Below are 18,787 nucleotides of genomic sequence, written 5' to 3'. Positions count from 1 at the left end.
GGTCGGTCTTAACACCTTGGACATGACAATATGTTTAAGTTAAAACCTGATCAGACACATGGCGTGGCAGCCAGAATTTTTACATTTTTGTGATCTGGGTTCATTTTTAATTATTATTATTTTTTTGAATAAGGCTCACTTGGCTGTGCCTCGATGGGTTTGAGGGTAGAGGAGTCGCAGCTGAAATGTGAATCTTATCCAGGTTCCTCCTGATGACTTCATCTTTGCTTTTCGCTTGTTCGGGTTCCTTCTGATTACTCCAATGCAGGACTGTACCTATTTGGTCTTCCATTTGATATGAATTGAATTAATTTTAATCCCATTCTAAATTAAATTGAATAATAATAATAATAATAAAACATCCTGAGTCAGGGGCAGGTGCCTGATCGAAGCGGGGTTGCATCAAAATGGGACGTCTTGGGACCCGGTCATGATTGCCAGCAGTTATAAAGTGGCAGTTCTAATTATGTCTCCTATTAATTACATAACACACCAGTATACAAAATACACCACACAAAACTACACAAACACCACACAAAACAAGTCCTGGTGAGGGTCTGTAACCTCTGATTGTTCTTTTTCTTGTTTTAGATTTATTTGGCCTCCCATTATGGGACAATATTATGAATTGTACTGTATTTGAAAAATGGAAGGAAACTTCTAATTCCCTTCTTTGTCTCTCTAATGTTTGTCTCAGGTGGCCCACAAAATGATGACAGTTTTCTTTTATTCACAGGTTGAAATGTATCACCATTTCGTCGGTCACCCTGCCCACTTCTCTCCTTTTCACTCTTCATGCCCACATGCACCACAAGTTCTCCCCTCCACTTTCTTCCCTCTCGTCCGACACGTCCTTAATAATATATTTTCCCTCCACCACTTCCTCCTCGCTTCACTTCTCTTTGTCAAACGTTTCTATTCTCTTTGGAAATTCTCCTTTACTCTTTATCTCTCCCCCTCGATGTCATGGAGCCACCATGGAGGTTACAGGTTCATAATGCCATAATGCTCAAGTGGTAATTATGTTCAATGTAAACATATTATTTCAATTTTCTTTTCTAGATTGTAGGACTCAAGAACTTCAATTTGTAAAATGAAAGACATAAAACTTCCAAAAGTAAGTGCAAGATGTATTTTTAAATGTCACTAATTTCTCATCCTTGGTATCAGTATCATCATCAACATAATCATCATCATTGTGCTTTCAGGCCACTGCGAGGCAAAAGCCTCCCTGGGTTTGGGGATACTTTTGGGATACACACTTGCCAAGTACAAGTTGGCGAGAGAGTTTGGGAAAGAATTTGAAATTTGTCCAGGATGCCAGCGATTTTTATCCGCCTCCTCTTCACAAAATACAGTGTGGGATCTTTTGCGTCCACAAACAATTATTGTTGACAGACAGGTCCTTCAGCTTAACATCCATACAACGCATTACACACACAATGTTGCGTCGTCCTGCATGTGAAACACCAGGATGACAGTTTATAACTGCGTCAAGATTCAAACCCAGGCTAAAACAGCTCAAAGGCAAGTGTGCACACCTTTAAGCTATGCCACCAGCCCTGTGATATCGTATGAAGCAAATAACATAATCATTGCCCACAGTTGTTTGCAACTGGGAATATAAAAGGAAAGTTGTCAAACCTTTATCTTGTATGGTTCATAAATTTAAAATCCATGCGGTTTATCTTCAACATTAAATGATTCTTTGTCCTTGTATAAAGTTTAATCAACCATTGGAGGGGAACATCCTTACTCCTTTGCAAAATCTTCAGGAGTTCTGCTTGAGTCGCCACCTGTTGTTTGATTTTCACAAGTTCTGTGACGTCACAATCTTGGCCTGAAAAATATATAAAGCTCATGAAAGTTTTGTACCTTTTTCCTACAGGTAAAGTAGAGATATTCAAATAAACTGTACAGGATTCATGCGGTCAATGCAAAGCAAATTTACAAACTGCGATTGAACACAATAAAAAAAAATTACATTTTCAAAACAAAAAATACTCCAGAATGAAGAAAACTTTAAAAGGTGCATATAATTGATGTAAATAGAGAAGAGAGGGGAGTAAAGGAAGACGAGGGAAGGATCATCTGTGGAAGGTGCATGGGGGAAGGTTGACAAAATTTCACCACTGTTATCCCGCACGTGCGAAGCAAAAAGAGGGGTTAAGTAATTGGTTAACTTTGTCTGTTCTGTCTGTCTGTCAAAGACGTCAGTCTATGCTCGAGGAACTACTTAAATTCAATTGTATCCTATATTTTGAACGTTGTAGAACACGAATGGGAACATGAATCGGAACTCGAACCTGCAGTTCAGCAGCTCTTTGGCTCTGAATTTGGCAAATTGTAAGGAATCTCTTCCTGAGTGCACATCCATGCAGAGGAGTAATATATATCTCTCTCTCTCTCTCTCTCTCTCTCTCTCTCTCTCTCTCTCTCTCTCTCTCTCTCTCTCTCTCTCTCTCTCTCTCTCTCTCTCTCTCTCTCTCTCTCTCTCTCTCTGCATGTCTGGCAGTCAAATAAAATTGAAAATCATTCCAAACAGGAAACTTCCTGTTTTAAGGATGTTATAAAGGACACAAACAAGAGGCTCAAATAACTAATTTAACGTGTTACATAAGGTGGTGTAAAAGACGGTGCATCAAAGATGGAAAACTTCCAAAAAAGGTTTTTTTTCCGGCAGCTTTTAAAATCTTTACTTTATTTGAAGTAAATTACAGACTTGAACACTGTAGAACACAAATCGCCTTTTTGGCATCTCCAAAAAAAACAACAACAACCCCCAATTCAGCAGTACTTGGGTAAAATATGACGCCACTTTAGGCGATCTCTGCCAATCAAATTTGCTGCTCGTGCTCTCAGAGTTTAGGGAATATTGAGATTCAGACAAAATCGGCACAGACATGTCCCCAGCCAATGATGCGACCGAGCAGCCTTGTGCATGTCGAGGCTCATGGAGGAGCTCGAACATAGAATGGAACAGGATGGAAGCAAACAGAAGGAACAATAGAAAGAGAGGGGGGTTAGGGCACACCAACAGCAGGGTTGAGAACAAAATAGAGGTGGACTTTGGGAAATAAGGCATGTGGGGAAGAATGAGTGCTCTGGATGGACACAGGGTGTGAACAAGATGGACACAGAAGCAATCTCTCAACCACAAAAGTGAAAGGAAAAACAGAAAAACAGGAAACTCGGAAAGATGGCTTGGTTAATGGGGGTATAAAAGATCATGGTGTTGGATGGGGGATGATCTGAGAAATGGGTGAACAGCTGTCTCATGAAGTCCTAGAAGGAAGAAGAAAAAATTTTCAGAGAAGAATTATCTTAAACTTACCATGAGTTTCCAGAGCATCAGGAAATGCTGCAGCAACTTCCAAGGCAAGGAAATAAGCTGCATAGTTAGCCATTGCCTTTCCAGTGAAAGTGGTCAGGGCACAAATTTGTAATTTGACCATGGTGCCGGCGATATTCCTCAACACCTTGTGAAGCACAACATAGGTTGTTTAACGTTCACCAGCAACAACTAATGCTGGTAGATGGGTCCCCAGCTTAAGTTCTTATCTGACATATTGATATGGCACATTCATTGATACGTACAATGCACTGCTTGTGACACACCAGGGTGACGGATTATAGCCGTGTTTGGAATCAAACCCAGACTAGACAGCTTAAATGTGAGTGTACGACCTCTGAACTGTCCTGCCAGCCCATAATGCATTGTTACAGAAACAAATTTGTAGCACGTTTAAAAACTATTTTTTTGTTACAGTGAAAGCTTGAATTTGCTTGCTTGGTGTTTCCTCCTGACCACGAATCTCATGATGTTGGGATCTCAGATTCAAATTATTACCTCTACCATCAAAGGTGAACTGAGGATATGTTTTACCACTGTCTGTCTGTCTGTCTGTCTGTCTGTCTGTTTATGTGCAGAATATCTCATAAAGTTGTGGACGGATTCAGATGAAGCTTGGTGGAAATGTTGGTTGTGTGATTAGAATTAATCGATTCGATTTTGGTGAAGATCCGTTATCCAGATCCGGCCTATCAGTGGGATACAAAACGGAAACTGTTCCACCTGGTGGAGGTATGTGCTCTACCAAGTGCCATTCTAGTTTATAACCTGTGAACATTGGTATCAGATATCGCTGGTACCATACGTAGGCTCGTATAGTTTATGGTGGTGAGAATGAATTGCTTGTATGTATCTGTGAGTTACTCTTTTTGTTGTCTGAAAGTGATGCACGTATGCAAGTGCCTCAAGTGTGGAATTCGTTTTGCACATAGCTCCAGCATTGATGTTGTTGACATGTTGAGTAAGTGTCATGTAAGTTATGTGTTGAGATTGAGGCCGAGTATTGTCTGGTGTCTGTATTTGAGCGTAATGATTGGATAATGCAACGTGAAAGTGCAAGTGGGACTCATGTCTACCTGGGGTGAATAGAGATTCTGTAAATTTGAAAGAGGATACTTCCATGTGGTTGTGGGTGAGGCAATGTTCCAGAAGGGGTATATATTGCTGGAGTGAGTCCACAGCTTGTTGGGTGTTGTGATTTTGCATAGCAATTGCGGGTGTTGTAGCTAATGGTGGTGGGAAATCTTGGAGAAACCGATAAAAGATGGTGGGGGAGAGTATGGAGCACTGAGGTGCTCCATTTTGAAAGATTGTTGTACGAGATGAGGAGTCTTGGATTTTTGACCTGAGCTTGCTGGCCAGACAGTTGGGTTTTTTGTGATGATTATGCATTATTCTATTAAGAATTTTGTTGTTATGAATATGGTTGGGGCGAGTTTTGTGATATGAACCATATCAAAGGCCTTGTTGAGGTCTATTTAAAGAAGGACTGTGCAAAGGGGGGTTGGGGTGTGCCATCCAGAATTGTGTGACTAAAGCCATCCAGAATTTTTTTTTTTTACAAACAACGTCAAGCGTTGAGGAAGAGCCAGAACACTGAACAGATCAGGAAGCAAAATAACAAAATGAACTGCAGGGCCAAGGGGAAAATAGATCGAGACGGACAAACAAGGGATGTGCGTAAGAACGAGAGATAGGAGAGGATGCAGGGGATGGACAAGATGGATACAAATTCTCATGAAGGAAAAGCTGGAAATTTGGAATGAGGTGATCTTAGTCGGGGGGGGGGGTATTGGGAGTACAGGAAGCCATGGTTTTGGATGGGGGGATGAGCTGAGAAGGTGGTAAACAGCTGGCTTCAAGAACTGGATGGAAAAATGAGATTGAAGAGAATGTGGAAATTTGTTCTACAGGTGGGAAAAAGAGGAACAAACAAGTGGAGGTGAGTAGTGATTCAGGATTTTAGGAGATTAACCAAGAGGGCATTGTTACTGGACCACATATGCCATGCAAAACATGGGGGGTGGGGGTAGGGGTTGAGGGGGGAGCAGCACAGAAAACACAAAGGGTGCATGACCAGAAAGGAGGCAGTAGAAGAAAGAGAGACCACTGACATGTCTGCCATGTCAAAGTGATAGGCCAATAGACTCAACTTTATCGCAGTCCATTCCAATAATCTTGGAGGCCTTGGGTTCCACGACATTAAGCTGAGCAAGGTGTGAGACACGGGTGCCAGTCCAGAGGGGAGAGCAGTACTTCATCAAGCTGTGGATGACAGCCTTTTCGGGGGATACGAGTTCAGGTGTGCTAAGGAAAGACTTTGCACGGCGGAGGATGCCCAGTCGGTGGCTGGCATTGAATTACCAAGTTTGAAATGTTGTTTGTCCTTGAAAGATCATGGTTGAGTCGCGAAGCTGAAGAGTTTGAGGAACTTCTTCAAGTGGATAGATGAGAGAGAGAGAGACAGAGACAGAGAGAGATATTAATATTAATTGATTTGATTTGTCAGGAGTGAAAAACATATTCCAAGTATTTGACCAGCTTATGAATTATTCAAGGTCTCAAGAGAGAGAAGCAGCTGCAGCCTGTTTGTCTGAAGGATGGGGGATGTCATGGCAGAGGGTGGGGTCATCAGTCATCAGCAAATACATGGAGGGTTTTCCAGAGATTCGGAGTGATCATTTATGAATATTACAAATAGGATGGGGGCCTTGAAATACTGTCTTCGGGGCACTCCAGCCTCGACAGGGAGGGGAAATGAAAGGATTCCATTGAGAGCTACATGTTGGCTATGTGAGTGGAGGAAGTCAGGAAGCCATGTGTGGGGTTTGCCTTGGATGCTCGAGGCAGAGAGTTTGGAGAGCAAGGCAGAATGCCAGAATGCATCGGAGCTCGAGTTCCTTGGGTTTTCCACAGACTATCTTCACCTCTTGATGAACGATGGTACCACTTGTAGTTAATTCTCTGCGGAACCTATTCAGCCATAGTACCAGCACACAATAACATACAGTGTGTACTTTTTATCAGAATAGCATGAGATAATTAATGTCAACAGCCATAGGGCAAATGGGACAGATGGCTTTTCAACTGCATCAGTTCAAGACTGCCTGCTTCAAGATGATCTATCTTCTGCTACCAGCAAAGCAGTACAGCAGTTTTTAATTCAATTAAAAGTTTAACAAGGTCAGATGTATTCATACTGAATAGTCATAAGTGAAAATAAAATTATCCATTCATAGGTTGTCTGACACAAACCTTATTATGACTTTGAACCCCTTTACCAATGCAATTATATCATTTTCCCACATCTGATTCCACATTTGATATCAGTATAATAAATGTGTAAGACCTGCATGTACATGGCGAGCACACTTGTAATGCTTTGAAAACATACGTAACTTCCTACCTTTCAGTCCCAGCAAACCAGGAGGTCCAGTTTCTCCTTGTGCTCCCTTTCTCCCAGGTTTCCCATCATCTCCCCGATCACCTTTATCTCCATGACAACCTGTATGGTCTCCTTTATCCCCTTTCTGACCACGAGAACCAGGAAGCCCAGGGTACCCTCTGTTACCCTTCTCTCCTTTATTACCTTTAAACTCAAGCAGTCTCCTACCTTCTGTCTCTATGCTATCTCCTGTGTTGTGACACTTTGCTTTCTCTTCTGCCTTTCTTGTTCTCCCTTGAGAAAGTTTGCCCACATCCCCTCGATATTCATCCCGTAGGTACCAAAAAAGATGTCCACAGCCTTGCTTTAGCTCATTCGTCATTTTTTGTCCTACGGGGTCAATGTAACTGTGATGTACCTCCTGATACCGCCCTGAAAAGCACCTTGGTGTCAGAAAACCTGCCTTTCTTTCCTGCCCTTTTTCTCCAAAAGCTCCTAGACTTCCTGACTCTCTATTGGGACTTGAACCACCTTGTCCAGCGAAAAGCCTGTAATAGACACAGCTGTCACTTTTTCCTCGTTCTTTGGGTCCTCCAAATTTACCAAATCGACCTCTACGTATGTTTGCCGCCCTAGTTTTATTAAGCAAATGTACCCTGGGATATACAAGTTCTCCAACATGTCTAAAATATCCCTTATTGACTAAATTTTCCAATAACTTTTGCAAATGCAATTTCTTATCATCCTTCTTGTCAGCAGATATTTCTTTCTTTACCAACGTTTCCATGTCCCCTGTTTGTCCTTTTTTCTCAAGCACAGCTGGAAGCTTTTCCTTCTCAACAGGTACCTTGGAAATTTCTGCTTTATGAATAATCACGCTCTCTTTTTTATTCTCCTTTAATCCTGCTGTTCCCATGGAGCTTGGCTTAAAAGTCATTCCCAATAATCCAGGATTTCCAGTGTGACATCTACGACCATCACTCCCTTCTTTCTTATCACCTTTTACAATGAAAGATGGATAAGGACAAATTATTCCTCCAGATTCCCCTTTTGCCTTCATGTTCCCCATAAAAGCAGGGAGTTCATCTCTTCTTGGATCACCGTTTCCTCTTTTGATATTTAAATCTATGAGTTTTTGACCTTCCAATCTTCCCAACATTTCAGTTTCTTTATTTATTGTTCCATGTACTTCCTTGTCACTTTTATCCACCAATAAATCAGGCTTTTTGTCATCTGATATTTGTCTCAATATTCTTGAGGATGGATTTTCATCTCGATAGCGTTTAATCCCCAACATGTCGACACTCACTTTGTCATCTTTTTCAACTTTACCCAAAGCGAAGCTTGCGTTTTCAAAGTGTCCATGCCCCCATGGCAAGTTGTCTCCTTCCTTGTGACATGGACATTTAGACTGGCTTCCTCGATAAACTTCATATTTAATTTCTACTCCTCCAGCACTTTCTCTTGTCCTGTTGACTTTCCTTTGTTCAATAAGCCTGATTAAAAAGTCTTTGTCTCTCTTAGATCTAGGTAGCCAAAAGTGCTCAGCGATTTTAGTTGTTTCATCGTCTTGCAATTCTTCACAACAAATTTCTTTGCTCTTTCTCTCTACAAACCCCAAAATTATGTTCCCTCTATGTCCATGAGAAAGACTCGAGTCTTTTGGAGACTCCCGATATTTCTTTTGTTCTTCCTGTCCGTACACACCATGGACCATGCTACTTTTCATGTCTGACTTATCTCCAGTAAAGCTATAATCTTGAGGACAGCCGAAGTCTCCCTTAACTGCCTTTCTCTCTCTTGTTCTTGCAAATCCCACGAGATTCTGAGACTTTTGTAGCATTTTGTCAAGTATGCGTTCTCCAAAAGCTCCAGAGTAAGTCTTCTGTCTTCTTATGGTAGCATCATCCATCTGTCCTGGAGATATTTTCACATCCGTTTCAAAAAAACATAAAACACTTTCGAAATGCAAATCTAAGTTTACATATAAAGGGGATAATCGACAAAGGAACTAGTTAGTACAACATGACAACATGCGTGGATTGACCGTAGATGAGATTAAACAGGTGTAAATTATCAAAAATGTGCACAGTTCAATCAAATAATTAAAATGCCCCTCAAATGACTTAACACGGAATATCTGCACTTTTCCCATGTTTATCTTTCGAAAGCCTTTGAGAAGAAATTAAATAATGGCATTGTAATGAGTGTCTTTTGTAATAGTAAAGGTGAGCACACACTGGCTTGTTTATGATAAGAAAAATGCGATCATATCCTGAAGCTCACCTGGATGAGGAGCAACAGGCACTCAAACCTCCTGCAGACACCCTTAGACCCTGATTTGTTTTTAAATACCACGACAAACTTTGATACACCATGAGTGATGTGGTCAAGTTTCATCAAAATCATGTGTGTGGTTTCGGAGAAGAGAGTAAATTCCTAATTTGGGGGTCAAACTCCCCCCCCCACACCGTGAACCCCCTTAATGAGCGCAGATTTTGATGCAGTCAATACATCTTTGTCAGGCATCAGATTTGAAGCTTGTGGCCAAATTTCATCAAAATCGTGTGTTTCGTTCAAGCAATAATGATTGAAGTGTTTATGGACTGACTGACTTACGGACATTGCTTGATCGTATAAGTGCACCGGACTCAAGTACAGGTGAGCTAATAATTGTATTTATATAGTGCATTTTGCCTCTGGATACAAGGGGCTAAGATAATGAGAGAGAGAGAGAGAGAGAGAGAGAGAGAGAGAGAGAGAGAGAGAGAGAGAGAGAGAGAGAGAGAGAGAGAGAGAGAGAGAGAGAGAGAGAGAGAGAGAGAGAGAGAGAGAGAGAGAGAGAGACAGAGAGAGAGAGAGAGAGAGAGAGAGAGAGAGAGAGAGAGAGAGAGAGAGAGAGAGAGAGAGACAGAGAGAGAGACAGAGAGAAAAGACTTGGGAATGGGGGGGGGGGGAGGTGGGAGTGAAAAACAGCCACGTAAAAGGGTATAAATAAGTCTTCAGGCACTTTTTAAAAGACTCAACTGTCGTTATATTTCTCATTGAAATTGGGAGTTCATTCCAAAGCCAAGAGGTAATTGATTGAAAGGAACCATAAGCTGCCTTTTTGTGGAATTTATGTACAACAAGGGAAGGAGCTGCTGTAGAACGAAGTGAGTAAGATGTTCTCTGCTGTGTAAAACATCCTGAGATGTTTCCTGGAGGATAAGATGACAAGGACTTGAACGTTTGAAGAATATTATTCTTTGTTGTATTTTGGCTGTAACTGGGAGCCAGTGTAATTGGCTTGACATGGGAGTTCCATGGGACCATTCAGGTTACTGAAAGATCAGATGAGCACACTTTCTGTAATCGATACAAATCGTGTTTCGTGAATCCACCAAGTGAAGAACTAAAATAATCTAGCCTGGAGGTTACGACTGCATGAACCCAAACGAGTGCATGAACAACATGATGACAAGTATCGCTATTCATACAAGCCAGTGGTCCCCAACCTTTTGATCCCACGGGCCGCATTCACTACTCCCAAGGATGTTTGGAGCCAGAAAAAAATTGATGCATTTTATTAAGAAGCTTGATACTGAGAAACATTTTCAGAGTCAATGAGAAACTTGATACTGCTTCTGCTCTCCCAGGATCGAGTTGATGTCGGGCACCAGATGGGAGGAAGCAACACGAATAGTCTTCCAGGTGCATGTCGGACAAGGCGTTTCGGTTCTTGTTCTTGGAGTACTTCAGCTTGCTGAAGAACTGCTCGCGCAAGTATATGCTGCCAAACATGGAAAACAAATTCTGGGCATGCTTGATCAGGTTGGGGAAGGTCTGGTGGGGTAGCCCCTGTAGAACTCCTGGAGTTCCTTCTCCAGGAACTGGGCCTTGATGTCGATGTCACTCTTCAGCTCGATCAGCTCCTCCTGCAGGTCCGTTGGAGCTTGCAAGGGATCGAATGAGAAGGGCATGGCGAAGATCTCGAAGCTGACTTTGTGCTTGCAGAAATCTTGGAATCATTTCTCAAACTCCTTCTTCAGACGGGCCAGCTCTGTAGCATACCTCTCACCTTCAAAAACAGTCTCATCCTCACCATGCTGGCCCTGCAGAGCAGTGAAGTGGTCGAGTCGGCTGGCATGCAGTTGTGACTCCCACAGCTCCAGCTTGTTCTCAAAGGACTGGATGCAGCCATAGAGGTTGTGGACCAGCTTGCCTCTTCCCTGCATGGAGACGTTGAGGGCATTGAGCTTCTCAGTGATGTCAACGAGGAAGGCGAGGAGGTCATCCAGCCACTGGGAGTCTGAGAAGTGATCAACTGGCTGGCCCTTCATTCCCAGGAACATGGCCAGCTCATCCTTCAGCTCAAAGAAGCGCTTCAAAGTGTGGCCCCTGCTCAGCCACCTCACGGCCGAGAAGTACAGGACATCCCTCTAGTTTGCATCAGGCTCCTGCAGCAGCTCCTTGAACTGATGGTGGTTGAGAGCATGCGCACAAATGTAGTTGATATTGCCAATGACCAATGTAAGGCTTTTCAGGTCACGGCGCCGGCCGGCAGTGGCCGGCAGTGGCATTGTGTAAACCCCTTTAAAATTGCTACATGGAACTGTGTTTTGATTGGAAAGTCCTCCTGGGCCGCAGCATAGGGCTCCATGGGCTGCATGCGGCCCGCGGGCCGCAGGTTGGGGACCAATGATATAAGCTAATGGATTTTGCAGAACCTGGGGAAATAATTGAAATGTTATCAAATACTGCTGCTTTGCACTCATCAATACCCACAGTATTACAGAAAAAAAGTCCTGAGCAATAACTCGGGGAAAATTGTTGATGCCACGTTATAATCTTTATATTTGTTTACATTTAACAAAATAGTGTCGGACCCCCACTATTCGTGGGGAATAGGTTCGTGGAAAATTCCGCGAAGAGTGAATCCGAGAATAGTGGGGCATTGTTTCAATGGAAAAAGGGGGAGGGGGGTAGGGGGTTAGTGATTTATGAGGGAAAAATTAAAAATCTCATGAAACACCTTGAAAAAACAAAAACACGAAAATGCGAAAAAAACGTGATTACGCACAGGGCCGCAAATGTCGAAGCAAGTCACATTTTATAAACTTCAAATCTGCGAATAGTGGGGTCCTACAGCATATACATATACACTACCGGTCAGAAGTTTTAGAACACCCCATCTTTCAGTTTTTACTGAAATTTAAGCAGTTCAAATCCAGTGAATAACTTGAAATGGTACAAAGCCAAGCGGTAAACTGCCAGAGGTTAAAAAAAAGTTTAGGTAACCAAAAACTGAAAAATAATATAAATTTCAGAGTTATTAAAAAAGCCCTTTTCAGGGAACAAGTAATGGGTTGGCAACTGCAGCTGTTCTGCAGCAATGGAAGTAAATGAAGCCTTGAAAGTTGATGCAAACAATTCCTACAGGTGTCCCAACTTTTGTTGATTAGTTACAAACCCTCTGTCTGTATAAAAGCAGTGTTGGAACAGAATGTGTTGTTACACCCTAAAAAGCATGATTTGGACAATATTGCACTGCAGGAAGTAGTATATTGCGATCATAATGGTGAGAAAACGACAATTAACAAAGGAAAACAGATAGACCATGATAACTCTGAAAAGTGTAGATCTTTCCTTTTGAGAAATTCTAAAGCAAGCCAAGGTTTCAGTGAGTACAGTTTCCTACACCATCAAAAGGCACTTGGAAACTGGAGGAAACTCTGACAGGAAGAGGTCTGGCAGACCCAAAGCCACAACACAATCAGTCGACAAGTTTCTGAGCGTCAACAGCTTGGCGGCTCAAGAGTGATAGGCGGCTCACCAGACAGCAGCTTCAAGCACAGCTTAATACTGGTCGAAGTAAGGAAGTCTCAGTTTCAACTGTGAAGAGAAGACTTCGAGCTGCAGGTTTGACAGGTCGAGTGACAGTAAGAAAGCCATTGCTAAGATGGCAAAATAAGAAAAAGAGGCTTGCCTGGGTCATGAAGCACCACCAGTGGACTACTGAAAACTGGAAGAAGGTCTTATGGACCGATGAATCAAAATTTGAAATCTTCGGTTCATCACACAGGATTTTGTATGCCGTCGAGTTGGCGAAAGGATGGTTCCTCAGTGTGTGACACCAACTGTCAAACATGGAGAAAGACGCGTGATGATCTTTTTCTGGATCCAGAGTCGGCGACTTGCACAGAGTGACTGGCCCCCTGAACCACAAGGGCTACCACAGCATTTTGCAGCACCATGCAATACCTTCTGGTCTACACCTATTTGGTTAGGGGTTCATCATACAGCAAGATAATGACCCGAAACATACCTCCAGGCGATGTCATAACTACCTTCGAAGAAAAAAACAAGATGGTCGGCTTCAAATCATGGAATGGCCAGCACAGTCTCCAGACTTAAACCCCATCGAGCTGGTTTGGGATGAACTGGACAGAAGGGTGAAAGCAAAGCAACCTACAAGTGCAACACATTTGTGGGAACTTCTGCAACAGTGTTGGGAAGAACTTTCTGAACAATATTTGATTTCCATTGGAGAAAGGATGCCACGAGTAAGTTCGGCTGTTATAGCTGCAAAAGGTGGCTACTTTGCTGAGTCAAAATTTTAGATTAAATTTTGTTCAACAAAACGATTCCATGATTTCCTTCTTATCTGCAATTGTTTATTTGTTCTATGCTCTAATTTCAGAGTACATTGAAACATTAAACTGCTTAAATTTCAGTAAAAACGGGAAAAATGGGGGTGTTCTGAAACTTTTGACTGGTAGTGTACATATACATATTGTCGCGGATTCGCGCCCGCCGGCGTGCGAACGGCCACGTAACTCGAATCGCGGCACGTCGCCCACCGGACGGACAATCCAGTCGTGACCCTCTCGGACTAACGCCGGGAACCAGTCACGGGTGGACCTTTCGGTCTCACCGCGATCGAGCCAATCAGCCCCCGCGTGGGATAGGGTTGCTCGCCAAATTCGACCTACCTAAGTACCCACACGGAGGGTAGACCGGGCGATCGCACCTCGCCGCAGGTCGACTTCGGACACGGGCCACTTCAGCGACCCGTTCCGTACTATCGGGATAACCGAGCGGTGTTATTCGTCGGCCTCGACGGTTCGATTAATTATCGGGCGTCTTAGCCCACGACCAACCCTTTACGTGAAGCAAGATGGGGATTCAATGAAGGAAATGACGAAGCGAAGCGGGAAAACAGTTCAATAATAAGCACATTTATTTCGCGATGAACGGAAAGCACACATATACAATTCCACCAAAAGCACATGGAAAAGAAGAAGACAAAAAGCAAATGCAACAATGCAGATCTAATACCGACTACGCGAGCACACGGCAACACTTATACAATTTTACTTCACAGACGGCGCCGACAACACATATTCACAAAGCAAAAGAAAAGAGAACCACCCTCCAGGATGAGGGGGTAGGCGGGCCTGGGGCCGAGACCGTGTCGGGCCTACCCGTCTGATGATGAGACGCGGAGCGGCGGTGGTGCCTCAACTCCGCGGGCCTCACGGACAGTGTCTGGTAGGGGGTGGGAAGGGGGCCCCCTTTTGTCGCACTATCTCAGCGCGGGGGGGGGGGAAACAGGAGGGGGTTGCTGATGCTCGGGGAAAGGAGGATTTCACAAAATCGCGGGTCCCGCGACGAGCGTCTCCACCACGACCTCGGTCGCGCCGCCGGCCTTTCTCTCCGCAGTTCCCCGAATCCGACGCGAGCACCCCCTCGTCCGCCTTCGCCGCCGCCGCCTCTCCACAGCTCCGTCCTCTTCACTCCGACTCCGCGAACTCCCAACTGCACTGCCAACTGCGAACTGCTACTCAACTTCCAACTCAACTGCCAACTGCGAACTCCCTCTGCGAACTGCTTCTCGGAACTCCAAAACTCAACTCCCTCCACTTCCAACTCAACTCTTCCTCCTGCGAACTGAACTGCCTCGACTGACGAACGCGGCCCCTTATATCCCCCGTGGCCTCGCTCCTTCATCTTTGACCCTCTGCCTCCGACCTTTCACCTCTCTTGCTGGCTCCCCATTGGCCCGAGGAAAAGTGGGCGTGAATGCTTTTTCATCCATGAATTTGCATATAGCGACCGCCCTCCAACGCCCTGGAGGCGGGGCCAAATCGCCCCTCGCTCACCGATTGGACAGAACAAAAGTGGGCGCGAGTCGTTTTTCTGCGGAAAGTCCGCGATGCTTTTGAACACGCTGCTCGGTGCGCGCTCTACACGAGTCCAGCATCGGTGCCCACGAGTGGCGCGAGATGACGGTGATGCGATGGTGGCGAGTTGTGACGGTAAAGGTCGTGGCGGTTGTGGTGAAGCGGCGTTGTGGTTGGTGGTTGTTGTTGTGATGGCTGTTGAGACGTGGTTGGTGGTGGTAATAATGGCGGTTGGTCCAAAATAAAGATAGTAAAAGAAAAACGGCTATCCTGAAGAGTCGCAGCCCTCATGAATGACATTTATTCCCTCTAGACAACGGGTTTGGGCCTAACTACACATATACTTACCGAGATATCTCACCTCAGGGACCTGAATGGTGGTTTGCGAATTTTGTCAACCACAACAATATATATATCTATATACATATACATGTGGAGTGCGACAAGCACTGCCCCAATCCCCATTGGACACAGTCTGACACCAAACCATCCCCTTCAACCCAGAGAGCTCAGCCTGCTGACCTTGTCAAACAGACAAAGATCATATGGTCAATAGCAGTTAAATATCAAAAGGAACCACCGATCTGGATTTTATCCTTATTTACCCTCATCAGGATGGCATACTGATAAATATCTTACCAATGATGACCACATTCATCATTTATACACCAGACACACCTCCTGACTGTTATGGTGAGCATCACCACGGATTGTGCCTCACAGGGTAAAACCATATAATCCGCAAAGAGAAACCATCCATCCGTTACCCAGATGATGAACTGTGTCCAATGCGGATCGGGGGAGTGCTCCTCACGCTCCACATGTTTTGATTTGATCGTCATCACATCACGTGCCTTCTGGTTGAATGGTTTGCATTAGCGGGAACAATCGTCCGGGTGGCAGATGGATGGTTGCTCTTTGTGGATTATGTAGTTTTACCGTGTGAGACGTAATCCATGGTGATGCTCACGAAAACAGTCAGGAGGTGTGTCTGATGTATAAACGATGAATGTGGTCATCATTAGTTAGATACTTATTGGTATGCTATCCTGATGAGGGCAAATAAGCCCAAAATCTGGATTGGAGGCTCTGTTTGATGGTTAACAGATATTGACCATGTAATGTTTGAAAGAGTCACCAGGTTGAGGCCTCTGGGTTGGAGGTGATGCTTTGGTGTCGGACTATGTCCAATGGGGATCGGCAGAGTGCTCGTCAAACTCCACATGTTTTGATTTGCCCACTGATCACATCATGTGTCTTCTGGTTGAATGCTTTTCATTAGCAGGAGCAATGATGTCAGAAGGATGGTTGCTCTTTGTGGATTACACGGTTTTCCCTTGTGAGACATAATCTGTGGCAATACTCACCAGAACATCAGGAAGTGCATCTGACGTGTGTGTGTGTGTGTGTGTGTGTACACACACACACACACACACACACACACACACACACACACACACACACACACACACACACACACACACACACACACCTCTGGAAAAAAATAAGAGACCACTCCAAAAAAATTTTAAATCAGCATCTCCACATGTATGTGAGCCATTCCATTCCAGTGTCTGTTGAATTCCAACACAGGCACACCTCATTCTACTTAGTGAGGTACTGATTAGGTGATCACCTGAACCGAATCTTATTTAACAAGGAAAAGTATAAAAACCACTGCTGTGGTCATCACTATCCTCTTGCAATAGGACCAGCTGGATGGCAAAAACAGTGCTAGTAGTACCTCAAAAGTAATTGGAATCAAAAAAATAACTATTGACCATGCCAAAAGAGTTGAAAATAAAAGTTTTGAGTGAGGAAAAGAAGCGTTCAATTCTGGCTTTACTGGCAGAGGGATACAGTGAGCGTCACGTTGCTTCCATCCTTAAAATTTGAAAGACGGCGGTTCATAAGAACAAGGTCAAGCAGGAGACATTGGGAACAACAAAGCTACAGACTGGCAGAGGGCGAAAACGACTTTCCACTGAACGGGATGACCGCCAACTCATTCGAATGTTACTCAACAACCGTGGGATGACATCAAGTGACCTACTAAAATAATGGCAAGCGGCAGCTGGGGTGAAGTGCACAGCGAGGACGGTTCGAACCAGGCTCCTAGGGGCAGGGCTGAAGTCTTCTTAAGCTAGAAAAAAAGCCCTTCATCAATGAGAAGCAAAGAAGAGCCAGGCTGAGGTTTGCAAAAGACCAGAAGGATTGGACCGTAGAAGACTGGAGTAAGGTCATCTTCTCTGATGAATCCAATTTTCAGCTTTGCCCAACACCTGGTTGTCTAATGGTTAGACAGAGACATGGAGAGGCCTACAAGCCACAGTGTCTCACACCCGCTGTGAAATTTGGTGGAGGATCGGTGATGATCTGGGGGTGCTACAGCAAGGCTGGAATTGGGCAGATTTGTCTTTGTGAAGGACTCATGAATCAAGCCACGTACAAGGTTGTCCTGGAAGAACACTTGCTTCCTTCTGCTCTGACAATGTTCCCCAACTCTGAGGATTGGTTTTTCCAGCAGGACAATGCTCCATGCCACACAGCCAGATCAATCAAGGGGTGGATGGAGGACTATCAGATCAAGACCCTGTCATGGCCAGCCCAATCTCCAAACCTGAACCCCATTGAAAACCTCTGGAATGTGATCAAGAGGAAGATGGATGGTCACAAGCCATCAAACAAAGCCGAGCTGCTTGAATTTTTGCGCCAGGAGTGGCATAACGTCACCCAACAGCAATGTGAAAGACTGGTGGAGAGCATGCCAAGACGGATGAAAGCTGTGATTGAAAATCAGGGTTATTCCACAAAATATTGATTTCTGAATTCTTCCTAAGTTAAAACATTCGTATCGTGATGTTTAAAAATGAATATGAACTTATTTTGTTTGTATTATTTGAGGTCTGAAAACACTGAATCTTTGTTGTTATTTTGATCAGTTGTCATTTTCTGCAAATAAATGCTCGAAATGACAATATTTTTATTCGGAATTTTGGAGAAATGTCAGTAGTTTATAGAATGAAACAAAAATGTTCATTTTACTCAAACACATACCTATAAATAGTAAAACCAGAAAAACTGATAATTTTGCCATGGTCTCTTAATTTTTTTTCCAGAGCTGTATTCATATATATATATATATATATATATATATATATATATATATATATATATATATATATATATATATATATATATATATATATATATATATATATATATATATATATATATACATACATATATATATATATATACACATATGAAATCAACAGGTTTAATGAAAATGGGCACAAATTAGCATATTATTAAACAAAACACTACATTTAATATTTTAAAAACATATTTATTACTTAGAAAAAAAAAAAATCAAGCACATTTGTTTTAAAAAATCTTTCAAAAGACATCATTATTTAAATGACCTTTTCCATGAACACTGAAAAAAACAACATTAACGATTCACTCACAATAAATAATCATTAAATGTGAAATACGACATGTATCCTAAATTTGTATAAAATTTATTGTGCAGTCTTAAATAAGCAAAATACTCTCATGCAACATCATCAATAACATCATCGATATTTTCATCCACATCTTCATTTAGCATGGTTGATTTGTTGTAGTCTGTGCCACCACGACAATCCCCACATGCTGGAACACATTTTAAACTAGAATGGTCACTTGATAGAGCACATAACTCCGTCACACAATGTCTGATCAAGTAGAATATATGGGGCCCAATAATTTTCAGAAGTATCATGCTATACATCATTTTTAGCCCCATCTCTCAATGGTGAAGAATCACTTGAAAAGACTTTAAAAATTAGTCTCATATCTGCATCCGGATTCAGATCTTCACCAAAATCGAAACAATTTGTC

The 18,787-nt window shown here is 43.1% G+C and overlaps 1 protein-coding gene across 1 annotated transcript in view; it reads right to left on the bottom strand.

The window, feature by feature from the left end:
* The window catches only part of LOC147009730 (uncharacterized), a 95,194-nt gene that overhangs the window by 49,704 nt on the left and 26,703 nt on the right, over positions 1–18,787 (bottom strand). Inside the window, 2 exon segments of the mRNA XM_085861205.1 lie at positions 1,757–1,840; positions 6,759–8,654. Coding sequence (XP_085717331.1) covers positions 1,757–1,840; positions 6,759–8,654 — 1,980 coding nt within the window.

This window comes from Eptatretus burgeri, chromosome 17 (genome assembly GCF_056783735.1).
Source record: "Eptatretus burgeri isolate ZD-2024b chromosome 17, Ebu_testis_v1, whole genome shotgun sequence".
Lineage (NCBI taxonomy): Eukaryota > Metazoa > Chordata > Myxini > Myxiniformes > Myxinidae > Eptatretus > Eptatretus burgeri.
The sequence above is the reverse complement of the archived record's forward strand: the minus strand, read 5'-3'. Positions and strand labels throughout refer to the sequence as shown.